The following is a 16,381-nucleotide window of genomic DNA, read 5'->3' on the forward strand; positions in this document are numbered from 1 at the left end:
CTCCAGCTCTTGGCCTACTTCTTTGTCTACCACCACCGTGGCTAGACGTGTTTGCTCACCCTGACCCAATCCTTCATTGAGTTGTATGGCTGAAAGGGGCTTCCCATCGTCTCCTTTCATCGCAACGACTTGCACCATGCACGAGTGATCTCCCATCAAACACAGGAAACCAGTCGAAGGCATCAGCACTTCCCTCGTCCCCCTTAGGAACTTCATTCCTAGAATGATTGGAAAGTTATCCAATGGCACCACTGTGAAATTCGCATGACCTCCCCACTGTCCAAGCTTCACAGTCACTTGCTTGGTTACTCCCAGAGTAGGCTAGGCTACAGAGTTAACTGCTTTCATGCGTCCTATATCCTTCTTTAAGGATAAGTTGAGTCTCCATGCTTCCAACTGCGAAACAAAATTATGAGTAGCCCCCGTATCCACCATAGCGCAAGTACTCTTCCCATTTATCCTCAAGTCCACAAACATTAACCCATTTGTTCATGTAACTTTCGGTGTTTTTGCCTACTTTTCCAATGCGCTCACCAGCCGCACTGAACCCACCCTCGGGACATCATCCTCTTCCTCCTCACTTTCCACCTTTTTTCTCGAAGTAGAAGTTTGTAAGGCATTGAGTAATCCCTTGTGTTGACACTCACTCATTCTGTGAGATCCACTACACAAGTAACACGAAATTTTACTCTTCCCCTTTCCATTTGGTGTGTTGAACCCTTGAGACGACGAAGCTTCCTTTGAGGTTGATGATTTAGAGTCGGCTCTCCCACTCTTGGGTTTGCCGTTCTTGAAAGACTTTCCACTGTTTCCCTCTCCGCCAAACCGTTTGGACGAAGCGGTATCATCACCAGCGTAGTCAAGCAAGCGTTTTATAGCCGCTTGTGCAGTTGACAAGTCTTGAACCCTTTGCCCATGAAGTTCAATTCTTGCCCACGATTTCATCCCCTCTAAAAAATAGAACAACTTGTCCTTCTCCAACATATCCCGAATATCCAACATCAAAGTAGAAAATTGTTTCACATATTCTCTGATCGACCCCGTATGCTTGAGATCTCTCAGTTTTCTCCTTGCATTGTACTTAACATTCTCAGGAAAGAATTGGGTCTTGAGCTCTCTCTTCAAGTCTGCCCAATTATCGATTACACAACTTCCATTTTCAATTTCTCTATACTTGGTACGCCACTATAGTTTGGCATCACCAACCAAGTACATGGTCGCAGTATCCGCCTTTGGCTGTTCTGAGGCCATCCTCATAGCGCGAAAGTACTGCTCCACATCATACAAGAAGTTCTCTAACTCCTTGGCATCTCGGGCACCCCCATACGTCCTGGGTTCTGGTACTTTGGTCTTGCTAACTCCCGAAGTGTTGGAGTACCCCATAGCAAGAACCATCATATTCACATTTGCATCTAGATCAGCCATCCGCGACTGCAAAGTTTCAACTGTGTGGCGAAAGTCCTCTGCAATGTCGCCTATCAAACCTGCTTGATGTTTTTGTGATCCCATCACTTCATCAACAAGTTCTCTCATCTGGGCCACCTCCGCGGCCACAGTGTTGGTTGTTGTCTCAACCTGTGCTTCCAACACACTGATCCTCTCAACATTGTTTGGTGCCATGGTCACTTACCAAAGCTTTCCAAATCCAACAAAGAAGGCAATCGAATTCACGTAGCAACTCAATCTTGGGCTTTGACCAAGTGTCACCGACTTAGCTCTGATACCAAATGTCATGGTCCACCTATTTTCACACCCTTGTGAAGGGCCGTGCAGCGCTAGCTAAAGCACTCTTGCTTAACTAGCCAGCCTATTGTTTACCAACATTCATCCACGAAGCACTTTCATTAACATTCATTCAAATAGTAGCGGAAACAGTAATCAATTCATGAAAGTCATGGCAAGCAAGTAGTAAACATTGAAGCAAACGTAATTCATTAACAACACCTCCATTGACATGGTGTGTTTAGTGAGGGAGGCAAGTAGGCTAAACACATTGACAATAGCTAGTGAGTTTTACAATAACTGATGAACACTCACCCTCCCCTAAAGAGGGTTTTATGTAATTATCATCCTGGCACTAGGAAACATCAAAGTGACCGAGGAGTCATACTGCCTTGTTTGGCATACAAAGACACTACTAGCGGAAAATAACCCTACACTAGAATTTACATGATGGAAACCCATCCCAAGCACACGAGATAAGCGGTCACAGGCAAGCACAATGCCATGAACAAGCTTAGCTCGTGACTCGCCAAGGATTTTTATACTAGATGTTGAATAACTTGGATGATGGCTTGTGTGGTTGTCTTGGTGATTGAATATAACAACTAGTTCCACATGTCATTGAGTATGAAGGACTCTTGTCTTCATGAATTGATTATTGGAACTGATATTTCATGCCTATGATGGCTTTCAGAAAACTCTCGCGTGTTCATGATAGCCGGATTGAATGTGTGTTATTGGCTGACTCTGTCGAGGGTGAGCCTCGATGAGCCACGCGGCCATTATTTGGGTTGAAATTGGCGGTTCGTGACAATTGGTATCAAAGCATGGTTTGCGTGAGCCCAGTGGGCGTGAACACTGTGAGTTGGAAAATGAGAATTTAAAATTTTGTAAAACAGAACAATGTGGAGGCATGTAAGGCAAGGGATGACTTGAGAAAATTGATTTTGAAAATACAATTGTAGAACTGGAATTAGTCACTCCATGTATGAAAATCCCTAGTATGGAGTAGTTGTAAGCCTCGAGAATAGGTTGAAATACATTGAGGGCATGATGCCATCTCCCACCTCGTGAAGGAGAAAGACAAACGGAGCTTGCGGTATTCAAAGGAGGATTGGGCAATTGGAAACTTAGTGAGGGTGCAATGACATACATAATCACTAGGGTTAGTGCCAATAGAGCTTGAGGCCTCCCTAAGGGAAGCAGACCAATAGAGCTTGAGGTCTGCCAGAGAATATTGAGTTATTGGAAACCTTGAGTAGTCTAAAACATATTGAGGGCGTGATGCCATTCATTGTCCCGAAGGGGTAGTGCCAATAGAGATTGAGACTTCCCTACGAGAAGTAGACCAATAGAGCTTGAGTTCTGCCAAAGAGTATTGAGTTGTCGCCTTGTATAGGCTAAATTATATCGCTAGCGTGATGCCATCTGTGGTCCCAAAGGGTAGAGCCAATAGAGCTTGAGGCCTCCCTGCGAGAAACAGACCAATAGAGCTTGAGGTCTGTCTGAGAATATTGAGCTATCGGAAGCCTTGAATAGGCTAAAAGACATTGAGGTCAAATGCAATCTAGAATCCCAAGGGTTTGTGCGAATAGAGATTGAGGCTGCCCTACGAAAGTTAATTGAGATCATTGCTATATTGCGCGTACAGAGTATGGGAAGAGAACCCATTACAATTTGATGGGTAAGTGAGTAGAGGACCTCCAGTAAGACTACAGAGAGAAGGTAATGGTTCACACCATGCACGTAGGAAAGTAGGCAAGGTGCCACCCAAAAGTGCAAAAGGGAAGGCAATGTGAATGTTGCTCGCTCTATAAGTCAACATGGTAGAGAAAGGGTAATGGTTCACACCAAGTGCCCGAGAAAGTAGGTGGGGTGTCACACCAAGCGCAAAAGGGTTGGCAAGGTAAATGATGCATGCTTCGGTTGGTATGGCAGAGATAGAATAATGGTTCCCGCCAAGTACGTAGGAGAGTAGGCAGGGTAACACGCCATATGCGCAAAAAGGGGTAGGCAGGGTAAACGCTGCATGCTCTAACCAAGTTAAGATAGATAATTGCAAGCCTCTGATGACTTGAACGATGATTTGATGCGAGATTCGGTAGATTTCAATACCCAAAAGACAACCAATTGGAATGGATGAGTTGTATACCCTTTTCATTTCTTTAGCAGTCAGTAGTCGTAGATACCTCACATAGTTGATGAGTTGTATCCTTTTTCAGATCCTTAACTGCTTGTTGTTGTAGTTATCTTACACAATCAATGAGTCCTATCTTTTTTCAATTCTTTACCAGTCAATTGTAGTAGTTACTTCGCACAATGGGTAAAGTTGTATCCCTTTTCAGTTCTTTACAAGTTGGTGGTTGTATTTCTTTTATACCGTGGATGAGTTCTACAGAGTCAAGATAAACTATGTAGAGTATAACCTGGTAGACATTTAGTCAATGACAAAGGTCATCAACAACAAGAGTGGGAAGTCTTCTTACAAATACATCGACAAGGTTGTCGATATAGTGGTGGGGGAGAATGTTAGGGGTCGAAAGTGTGACCTCGGTTAAATGGGGAGGAGAGATGTCTTCACTTGCCCTCGCCAGGGAATTTTATACTGGATGTTGAATAACTCGGATGATGGCTTGTGTGGTTGTCTTGGTGATTGAATATAACTAGTTCCACATGTCATTGAGTATGAAGGTCGCCTGTCTTCATGAATTCATTATTGGAACTGATATTTCATGCCTATGATGGCTTTCGGAAACCTCTCACGTGTTCGTGACAGCCGAATTGAATGTGTGTTATTGGCTGACTCTGTCGAGGGTGAGCCTCGATAAGTGCCGCACGGCCGTTAATTGGGTTGAAATTGACAATCCATGACACCAAGGTTCTATACTCTAGTAACATTACACGTATGTATGATTTATCCCAGGAGTACTTTCAGTTACAACAAGGAGACAAGAGCATTGCAGATTATTTTGGAGACATGAAACGTATTCATGAGGAGCTTAATCTCGTGCAACCTATAAACAGCCGATGTTTGTGAGATGCAGAAGCAAAGGGTGCAAATGATAGTTCTTCGGGTTCTAACGAGCTTAAGACCCAAGTTTGAAGCAGTTTGGTCCCAAATACTTAGTAATGCAAAGTTACCATCATTTGTTGATGTTTATCCTCGCGTCCTTCGTGTTTCCTTTAGCAAACATTTTCCTTCTCTTGCATCTAACTTTGAGAGGACAGCCTTTGCCACAGAGGCTGATTCTAGTTCTCAACCAAACAGCTGCAAAAGTTATTGAAGTGGTTCAAGCAGTCGTGGTGGTAGAGATGGATGAGGTAGAGGCACTCCTTGAAAATGCACTCATTGTGGAAAAGGTAATCACACTATTAAGCAATGTTGGGATATCCACGGTAGACCTTCATACGTTGCCTTTGCAGTTTGCAGTCACCACCAACTCCACACTTTTGGGGGCAACCAATGCAGCCACCACCAACTCCACATCTCTGGGGCCAAGTGGGGGGCAACATACTATATCTATGTCAATTGAAGAGTATTCCAAGTTCCAGCAATATCAAGCGTCACAACAAGATTCTCTTCCCATTGCATCTCTTGCCCAAACAGGTAATCTCACAACATGCCTGTCATCCACTACTTCGAATTCTAGTCTTTGGATTATAGACTCAGCTATCACTGATCATATCATGGATATACCTAATTTCTTCTCTACTATTCAGTATCTAGCAAATATACCTTGTGTTACCCATGTTGATGGATCCACCACTGTCTTCAAGGGGATTGGAACTATAAATCCTTCCTTTGGTTTTGTATATTCCTATGTTTGCTTTGAATCTATAAGATTACTCAATCCATGAATTGTTAGAAACATTCTTCCCTAATTTTGTGATTAGTCAAGATTTGAAGACGAGGAAGACAATGGCGAAGGGCGTGAAGCTATAGGACTTTATCACTTTGAGTCGCTATCTCTTTCTACCATCTACACTGCTGCTGCCACACCTCTCCAAATTCATTGTCACCTTGGTCATCCTTCATTGGAAAATTTGAAACACCTAGTTCCCAATTTGAGTTTTGTGTCTAGTCTTGCTTGTGAGTCTTGTCAGTTGGGAAAGCATCGTCAAGTCCCTTTTGCTTCCCAAGTCAATAAACGGGCTACAAGCTCTTTCATGTTAGCCCATTATGTTGTTTGGCATCCTAGTAGAGTTGTGTCCAAGTTGGGTCTCCGGTACTTTGTAACTTTTGTGGATGATTATTCAAGGATGACTTGGCTATATTTAATAGAAGATAGTTTTGAGTTATTTCATATATTTTTTTTCCTTTTGTCAGAAATAAAGATCAATTTGGTTTTCCAGTTTGAATACTTTGGATTGATAATGCTAAAGAGTATTTCAGTATGCAATTCACTACTTACATAACTCAATTTGGTATTGTTCATCAATCATCTTGTGCCCACACTCCTCATCAAAATGGGGTTGTAGAGAGGAAAAATAGACATACCCTTGAAATCACTCGCACCTTACTCTATCAAACGCATATACCTAAAGTGTTGTGGAGTGATGTTGTATTTACTGCTTGCTATTTGATCAACAGGATGCCATCCTCTATACTCCATTCTCTTTCCTAATTCACCTTTAGTCTCTCTACCTCCTCGTATATTCGGGTGTGTGTCCTTTGTTCGTCAACTAACTCCTAGCGTGGATAGGTTAGATCCTCATGCTATAAAATTTGTCTTTCTAGGATACACATATACTCAAGAGGGATGACATTGTTATAGTCATATGCTGCATCGCTTCTTTTTTTTCTTTTTCTTTTTTTGCAGATGTCATCTTCTTTCAGTATACACCTTACTACGCCTAGTCCTTGAGTGCTTATGATCTCAACGAGTCTCTTCCTCTGCCTAATCTTCTAAATTATAGTTTGTTGTCTTGCCCAATAAACCATCTGTGTCTCCATGTAGTTCAAGTCCTTCTCATCATCTCAATTGTCCTAATTTGCAGGTGTATTCACAATGGTAGCTTTAAGGAAGTGAGTCCACTCTAGCTTCTACTACCACACATTTGGTTTCCTTATCTAACGATCATATTTCCCATGATGTTGATCCTCCCATTGCTATCCAGAAAGGTAAATGTTCATGTACCGAACATCCCATTTCCAAATATGTTTGCTATGACTTCTTATCACCCTCCTATTATTGTTTTGTTACTGCTCTATCTATTGCCCTTCCTAAATCTATTTTGGAAGCTTTAGCCCACTCTGGGTGGAGGAATGTCATCGTTGAAGAGATGAATGTTTTACAGGACAATGTTACTTGGAACTTAATATCTCTTCCTCCTGACAAGTCTATCGTTGGTTGTTGCTAGGCATACATTGTGAGAGTCACCCTGATGATTCTATGGCTTATCTGAAGGCACGTCTTGTTACTAAGGGGTATACTCAAGTATACGGTTTGGATTATTTTGCCATTTTTTTCCCGTTGCCAAACTTACATTAGTACATCTATTCATATCCTTTGCTACCACTTGTCAATGGCCTCTGCATCAGTTAGATGTGAAGAACGCCTTCTTGCATGGTGATCTTGAGAATGAGGTCTATAGGGAGCAACCACCTAGGTTTGTTGCTCATAGGGAGTTAGGCTTAGTGTGTCAGCTCAAGAAGGCACTATATGGTTTAAAACAGTCTCCCAGGGCATGGTTTGGTCAATTTAGTGCTACAGTACTTGAGTTTGGTCTTCGAAGGTGTACAATGGATCACTCTATGTTTTATCGTCATACTTCATAGGGTAGGATCCTTCCTATTGTGTATGTGGATGATTTTTTTATTATAGGCGATGATGATAAAGGTATTCAAAGTCTTAAACTCTTTCTACATACTAAGTTTCAAACCCAAGAATTAGGACCTTTGAAATACTTCTTGGGTATAGAAGTATCTAGATCTTGTACAGAAAATGTTTTTCCGTAAAGGAAGTATGTTCTTGATATGTTGCATGAAACTGGATTATTGGGATCCAAATCGATTGATGCACCAATGGATCCAAACAACTAGTGTCGGATATGGGTGATTTGTTGCCTAATCCTAGACGATACCAGAGAATTGTAGGAAAGCTGAATTATCTCACGTAACCAAACATATCTTTTTCAAGAAGTGTTGTGAATCAATTTTTGGATTCTTCGAGGACAAATCACTAGAACGTAGTAATTCGCATCTTGAGATATCTTAAAGATGCACTTGGGAGAGGTCTTTTATATTGAGATCAAGGTCTCAAGGATGCAAATTGGTTGGATTGCCTTCCGATCGAAGATCCACAACTAGGTATTGTGTCTTGGTTGGTAGTAATTTGGTTTCTTGGAAAAGTAAGAAATAAACTATTATGGCCAAGTCAAGTGCTAAATCAGAGTATAGAGTCATGGCTCACACTACTTGTGAACTTGTTTGATTAAAGAACATGTTGGAAGAAATAAGAATTGGTTTTCCCATTCTCAACCTATGTAGTTGGTGTGTGATACTCTTGGCCCACTTTTTGCTCTAATTTACTCCAAAATGACCTAAATCCTTTCATATACTATAATATTAAGTTGTTGGTCAAGTATTTTGATCCAACCTTTTTCAATCGTTCACTTGTGGCAGTCCATAGTGGTTGTTCAATACTATTAAGATCATCAATTGTCTCTTGGGCAATGGCAATGCTTCTGTGTTAGTTTTGTGGGTGTGGCAATGTTATGCCAATTTTTTGGTGACGTTGTTTTAGTTGTTCACCTTGTTTGTGTTTGTTCCAGTTATTACAACCATTCACCTTGTTTATTGTTGGCCTTGTTTGTGTTTGTTGGGAATTGGGATGAAGTCCATGAATCCCAAAAGTATGCTTCCTTCATCATTACCATAGATAACAACAAAAAGTGGATGGAAAGAGTTTCCATCCTTTGATGATGTTTATTCTTGCATTCTTCGTGCTTCCACCAAGACACATTCCCCAGCCACCTACATTTGATGTTTCAAACCCTAGATCTAAGCGAACTGTTTTCGCTACACAAAGTTGTTCTAGTTTTCAACAAAGTAGTCACAAAAGTTCTCAAGGTTGTTCAAGTGGTTGTGGTGGAAGAGATGGACGAGGTCGAATCCCTCCTCGCAAGTGCACTCATTGTGGACGAGGAGGTCATACTATCGAGCAGTGTTGGGATCTTCACAATAAACACCATTGCATCGCCAGAGGAAAAAAATTCCAAATTCCAAAAACAAGCCTCTCTTCCCATTGCATCTTTTGCTTAGACAGGTAACACTATAGCTTGCTCGTCATTCAGTATTTTTTGCTCTAGTCCTTGGTAACCCTAAGGCCTACTTCACGTTACCTTGCTAATAGGTCCACTACTAACATTAGTATTTTTTTTTTTTAAAGAAATTTCATTAGTATGGAAAGAATTTACAAGGAGAGAGAGTAAAAAATCTCCCAAAAATTTCTGGTTTGAACCACGGGAAAAAAAAATTGAAACCACAAAAATTAAATCCCTTTTTAAATCCTGAAAACTAGCTACCCTGAAAATTCCAAACTCGACACACCGTAAATTAGTCAAAACTAAATCTTTTCCCACACCAATGAAGAATTCAACTTCCTAGAAAAAATCCATGAGTTACAGTCCAGCCATAAACCCATAAAACTGCATACTTGTTACACTTCCATAGGGCTGCCGTATCCTTCCTTCTTCCAAAGCCAGCAAAAGATATAACCAACAATTCTTTCACTGAAAAGGGGAAAACCATACTCTATTCCACTGCTATTAGTAATAGGACAGCAAATCCCACTTATTTTGTTTCTCTCTTTCTTTTGTTTTGTGTATTGCCAAGTTCCCATCCAATCTTATATATTAGTAAGAAAGATTACAAAATAAATGAATTGTTCAATAACTTTAAGCTGGTGAACTTTACCACTTTGAGTCACCATCTTCGTCTATAGCCTTTATCGACACTACTATGCCACTCCAAATCCTTTGTCACCTTAATAATCCTTTATTAGAAAAGTAAAAACAACTAGTTCCTACTTTGAGTTCAATGTCTAATTTTGACTATGACTCTTGTCAATTAGGAAAGCATCATCATGTTCCATTTTCTTCCTGAGTCAATAAAAAGGAAGCACGCACTCTCATGTTAGTCCGTTATGATGTATGGGGCCCTAGTTTGTTTGTGTCCAAGTTGGAATTCTGATCTTTTAACTTTTGTTGATTATTACCAAGGATGAGTCCTTGATAAGACCAATGTTTTTGGTTTCCTCGTCAAATGATCACATTTCCCATGATGTTTATCCTCCTATTGCTTCTTGGAAAGGTAAACGCACATGTACACAACATCCCATCTCTGACTTGGTTTTCTATGACTTATTGTCACCTCATATTATTGTTTTGTTAGTATTCTATCTTTTGTTGATCATTCTAAATCTATTTTTGAGCTTTAGTATATGTTGGATGAAGGATTGCAATAGTAGAAGAGATGTATACACTAAAGAAACAATGATACTTGAAAATTGGTATATCTTCCTCTTAATAAATGTGCAGTTGGTTGTCACTAGTATAAACCGTGAAAATCAATCCTAATGGTTCCATGACTCGTTTGAAGACCTGTCTTGTTGTTAAGGGATATACTCAAGTATACGATTTAGATCATCTAGACACATTCCCTGGTCGATAAACTCGCCTCATTTGTTCATCTACTTAGCCACCACTAGTCACTAGCCTCTACATCAATAAAATGCAAAGAATCTTTTCCAACGTGGTGCTCTTTAGAAAGACATATATCTAAAGCAACCACCGGAGTTTGTTGCTTAAGGTGAGTCAAGCATAGTGTGTGCTTGGATGGTCCATTTGTTGCAGTACTTGAGTTTTGACTCTCAAACAATGAATTAGATCACCCTGTATTTTATCATCTAGAATCTTTATTTAATTTTCTGTTCATATCACAAGTTGTTATTTAAATTCTTTGTAGGTGCTAGGGCTATTTCTCTAATTTCTGAATTATAGGGTTTATTTTGGTAAAAGTAGCTTTTAGGGGTCATGTTGGAATATTTAGGGGGTACATTTTGTGATGGGACCTTTTTTTTTTTTGGGGGTGGGGGGGCGCCTAGAAGATAAGTGGTTTATAGAGGGGTTAAGTGCAAAACTAGAGTTGGCCTTTCTTGGAACCATTGGATGGCTTCTCTTGGAAGCCATGCGGTTGGAATAAATAGGAGCTTTTAGCCACTTTTCTAGGAGGCTTTTGTCATTCGTCTTTGAGAATATTTCTCTATATAGATCAGCTCCAAACCATTGAGTGATGAAAATTTGGAGGCTTAGATTTTGAAGAGTTGACCCTATGGTTCCTACCAGTCACTGCTAAAGGTGTGAAAGGCTGGAATAAAGCCACTATTGTGGTTCTGAAACAGTGCCAAAACAGGTACTAATATGAGGATTAACTTGCTATGGCAAAAAACTGCCCTATTTTTTTGTTGTGCCTAGAAACAGTAGTAATCTCTTTATTATTTTGAGGATTTAGTAGTCATATGAATCAAGCAAGGCTGCTATAACACTATTCTGAAATCTCAGCCTTTATTTGTGTTCTTCTCTTTCTACACCTATTTGCATCAATTATCAAATTGAAACCAAAGCAGTTCCTTCCTTGGCTGTTTTCTACCAAGTCAGCTGTTCTGTTTCAAGCATTTAGTACAGCTGCCAACTTAAATTTCAAAAGACAAATTATTCCTGATGTCAAGGAAACCCTTGGTTATTGCTGCTAGAAGGTAGATAATGGATGATAAAAGGAGTAATATGGCAGTAGGAACCTCTGAAGAAGAGGACAGTTCAAAATGTGAAAATGTTGAAATGAAGGATGATAGCTGCAGAAAACTTGTTTTACAACAACATGCAAGGCAGGAAGAAAGCTTTTTAAGTTAGTCATTGACAACACAGCTGCAAGAATCTGCTGGCTGAAGTAGCTGTGGAAATTTTGAACCTTGAAGTGGTGGAACACCCACAGCCATATCACATTCTTTGGTCCAATAAAGGGAAGGAAGCATTTGTGACAACAAAATACATGATTAATTTTTCAATTAGAATCTCTTATAAAGAATCCGTCCGGTGTGACGCAGTATCAATGGAATATGCCACATTCTACTTGGCCATCTTGGCAAAGAGACCAAAGTGTTGTCCATGATAAGCATGCCAATACCTAATCTTTCTATGTCAAAAAAGGTGACAAGAAGGAGCTAGTTTTGAAGCCCATGAAAGATGTTGTGACAAACAATGAGAAGGATGAAATATGCAGGCCATTAGCTTTGATTAAACATGTCACTCATAATGAGAAGGGATTGATGGAATTTCCAAGTGTCCCCCTCAATTGGAAACCAAGTTATAGCGCATGAAGTTCTTGGTACAATACAAGAAAAGTGTGACACTAATGTCGGTCATGCTCCCATGAATGGTTGCAAAATAGTAAGGCTATTGACAATCAGCACATTCTACAAGAAATTGATAAAGTAGTTGCTTCTAGCAAAGCCAAATCAAGAGTAAGTCAGCAACAAAAACAAGTTTTGGAGTCCAAGACCGCTGGAAATGTGGAGGATGTTCAACTAGCTAAGGGAAATCTTCACACGCAAGCCAAAAAGAATCTGCTAATCACCATTGCAAATTTGCAAGTTTAGAAAGGATAAAGTGAGGACTTGGACTATGAACTCTATCCACGAGGATGAATTTCGAAGAAGGAAAAATTCAAAATTGGTTACCTACAAAGGAGAAGATGTGGAAAAGGCAATCAAGAAGAAGGAAATCAAATGAGAAAATGGTAATCACTTCAGATTTCTTATCATGTGAGAAGGAAAACCCAACAATTAGAAGTCCTAAATAAGCAAATAGGAGATCAGGTCAAGTGATGCCAAGATGACAACTCAAATGGAGACAAGTCCTTCCTAAGAAGGGGGAAGTGATGCAAATCTGCAATCTTTATTTAATTTTATATTCGTATCAAATGTTGTTATTTATGAGTGCTAGGGATATTTTTGTAATTTCTTAGGATTTATTTTGGTCAAATTAGCTTTTGGGGGTAATTTTGTATCATTCAAGAGCATACCTTTCGTGATGGGACTTATTTTTATTGGTGCTTTAGTATGTAAGTGATTTTAGGGGGGCTTATGTGCGAAACTAAAGATGGCTTCTCTTGGAAGCCTTGGGGCTGGTATAAATAGGAGCCTTTGCCCACTTTTCTAGAAGGCTTTTGGCATTATCTTTGAGAAGATTTTGCTGTAGATATCAGCCTCAGACCAGCTAGAGTGAAAAGTTTGGATGCTTGGGTTTCAAGGATTCAACCCTAAAGTGACAACCAGTCCCTCCATCGCTACTAAAAGCATGAGAGGTAGCAGAAAGTCTCTTTTACAGTTCTACAGTAGTGCCAAAAACAGGTACTAAATATGAGAATTGACTTTCTATTGTACCAAAAATCTACCCTGTTTCTTTGTTGTGCCTTGAAACAGCAGTAATCTCGTTATTGGTCGGAGGATTCAGTAGTTATTAGAATCAAGAAAGGTTGCTAAAACACTATTCTGAAATCTGAAATTTCAGCCTTTATTAGAATCGAGAAAGGTTGCTAGTAAGTCATACATCAAAACATCCTCACCTCAACGAGAATCAATCAAATAACATATTCCTTTCTCACAGCATGTGCAATTGTATCATAAATCAATCATATGGGAAACACTCTAAAGATATAGGATGATGAGCACGAGGCCAAAAAACTCAAACCCTCTACAAGGTGCAGTGTGGTTTTCAACAGACAATCAAGGATAAGGCAACTCTACTACTACACATTTGGTTGTCACTCTCATCACCAATTATTACTTAATTTGTGCCCGATGACCTCCTACACCCATTTTCACTGCCTCTTGAAATGATGACACTCTGCACTAACCTCTCATTTCAACAATACATAAAAATTACATAAAAAGAATGCATGTCTACATGGAAGAACAGAGAACTAAGCAAAGGAAAATTGATAATATCATACTACTAAAATAAAGGCAAACCTCTTCTCCGAATGACCAAGGTTCATGGTCATTGGTATCAGCTTCAGAATGCCCACGACAAAAAGGAAACATTGCCCCAACACCCATCCACCTTCCAAAAAGCCTTGGTGTAGCATTTTCAGCAAATCCACCGATATCAGGTCCTGAAAGTGGCTGACCGCTAAGCCCCTGAACCCAAAGTAAACGTTAACAGTGAACTAAATTTAAGGATCGAACAAATACAAGAGTGAAGACAGAACTAGACTAATGAACATTTGCTTCCCCTGAATTTGAACAAAGTTTTGCAAATTTAAGAAATTATAAGAACAAATCTTAATAATAAAGTTACCAACTAGCATAACTAATAGAATCCTCACCCTAACCATATTAAAGTTAGGGTTTTAACCAGAAAACTTTAACCAGACATCCAGAAAAATTTAAATCTGTGGTATGCACTTTACTGTCACTGAAGTCAACCATCCATGTCAACTGATTTATATGTATATATAGAAAAAGAACAATTTTATTGAAGAGGAAAGAATACACGAAAGAGGAGCATAAGAAATCCTCCTTATAAGATGTAATAGAAAAGGACCAACCAGCCGCAAAAGCCCACAATGAGACCATATACTGAATCCTGTCCCAGAGCACAGAGCAAGATGTCTTGTCACCTTCTTTCTCGTGAAAATACAAGAGTTTTCCTCTCCACAAAATACCCCAGAAGACAGCAAAAAATACACACCTCCACAAAGTCAAAACTATCTCTACTCATCCCAAAACCTGTAAATGATATTGTTAATAGATCTTCCACAACTCTGGACAAATCCAATTCTCTCCAATAATTTTTCCCAGACCCTCCAAGAAAACGAGCAATGCAGGAAGAGGTGCAAAGCAAACTCTGAACAAAAAAAAGAAAAAGAACATATAACTGGAGATAAAGCCTTAAAAGTATCCCATTCTGTAGCATACTGTTAATTGTTAACTCTATTAAGAAAAACTAACCAAACAAAAGCTTCATTCTTAGAGGGTACTTTGATTTTCCAAATGGTACAATGAAGCAGAAAAGACAAGTCTTCATGAATTGAAAACTCAAAAAAAGGTCTCGCAAGAATATTCCACTGAAGACTAGTACCCACAATAGTGCCTCCTAACAGAAGGACGAACATCCTCCAACAAGAACAACAAAGAAGAGACCTCCAACACCTCCTTATCATTAAGGGATCTACAAAAAATGAAGTCCAAAAAACCTCATCCCCAATAGGAAAATAAAAAGAAGAAATAGTTCCATTACACAAAGATGACAGACTCGAGAAATGAGACAAGGAAAAGAAAGTGCAAAGTGCAGCACCACCTACCCAGGAGTCTTCCCAAAATCAAATGTGATTCCCATTCCCCACAAATTAAATACATCATTGTTGTGTATGAGGTGCAATGTCGTACTATAATTAGTATTAAACATATATACCACCACAAAAAAAAATCATAAATCAATTAAATATTATTACAATATAAATAAATATAATTTAGACATAAATGGTTAAATTAAATGTAGATGTAAGTTTAATTTTTCATATAGTTTCAAAAGCCCTTGAAATAATCTTTTGTTTCAATAAAAAAAATTTGACAACTTATGAGAGCAAATATTTCGCATCTAAATCTCACATTTGGATTCCAAAAAAATTTCATTCTATAAATTTTCGACAAGTTCCAGTAAATTTTTGAGATTTCAATAAATTTTGGATGATTAGTTAAATTTTTGACAGAAATTGTAAGAGAAAAATGGATTGCCATTTTGATTTCAACGGTGATGAAAAGCAGAAATTTTGACAAAAATGACAACTTCATGGAAATTTAAGACCATGTCTGAAATTGCAACTGCATACCACAGTTCCATATAAAAAACAAACAGATGTGGTGATACCTTGTTAAAATGATACCCAAGTTCTTATGTGCAAACAACCGTATATGCAACACAACTATTCTATGCAGGAAAAAATAAATAGGGTGTCAAAAGATTAAAGCATGAAAAGAATGTAACTGAATCACACTTTGAAAAGCATAAAACAAAGCAACTTTTGACTCAACAAATGGTGCAGCATACTGAAATCACTTACTAATTGAAGTACCATCGAGATACTCATATGGAAGTGCTCCCAAGTCGAAAGGTTATCCCCTGTCCATGTGGCAGCATACCTTTGGCTACCTATAAACCCAGCTCTGGTAAGAACAAAAGGACGCTTGTTTTCACTAGCTAATTTCATGCCTTCAAAAGTTGATCTTGCCATCAATAAACCATACACCTGTTGGGAAACCACATGACGGGATTGAAATCCAAAAATTCATTGTAGGATCAATGACACCAAAAACTACCTATACAGCATGTTTTTTTATCAACAAAGAAATTTATTAGAAGAGAATAGAGCAGAATGTACAGCAGAAAAAGAAACATAGAAAAGATAAAAAAGGGAAAAACAGGTAGAATAAAAAATCCTCTTTTTATACCAACTCTCAGTTGATGGCCAGGAATCTCATATGGTAGGAGAAATATATTAGTTAAAATTGTGGAAAAATCATGTAACTAGCTGGACTTGGCACGTCACTACTACAAGAGTGAATGTTTAAACCAGTATATCAACTGATTTGCCAGC

The 16,381-nt window shown here is 39.0% G+C and overlaps 1 protein-coding gene across 3 annotated transcripts in view; it reads right to left on the reverse strand.

The window, feature by feature from the left end:
- The window catches only part of LOC131156321 (uncharacterized), a 65,534-nt gene that overhangs the window by 26,713 nt on the left and 22,440 nt on the right, over positions 1-16,381 (reverse strand). For all 3 annotated transcript variants that reach the window (XM_058109909.1, XM_058109910.1, XM_058109911.1), the window contains exons 11-12: positions 15,848-16,033; positions 13,755-13,922 (exon numbers count right to left, since the gene is read on the reverse strand). In XM_058109909.1, coding sequence (XP_057965892.1) covers positions 13,755-13,922; positions 15,848-16,033 — 354 coding nt within the window. The remainder of the gene's footprint in view (positions 1-13,754; positions 13,923-15,847; positions 16,034-16,381) is intronic.

Source organism: Malania oleifera, chromosome 5 (genome assembly GCF_029873635.1).
Source record: "Malania oleifera isolate guangnan ecotype guangnan chromosome 5, ASM2987363v1, whole genome shotgun sequence".
Classification (NCBI taxonomy): Eukaryota; Viridiplantae; Streptophyta; class Magnoliopsida; order Santalales; family Ximeniaceae; genus Malania; species Malania oleifera.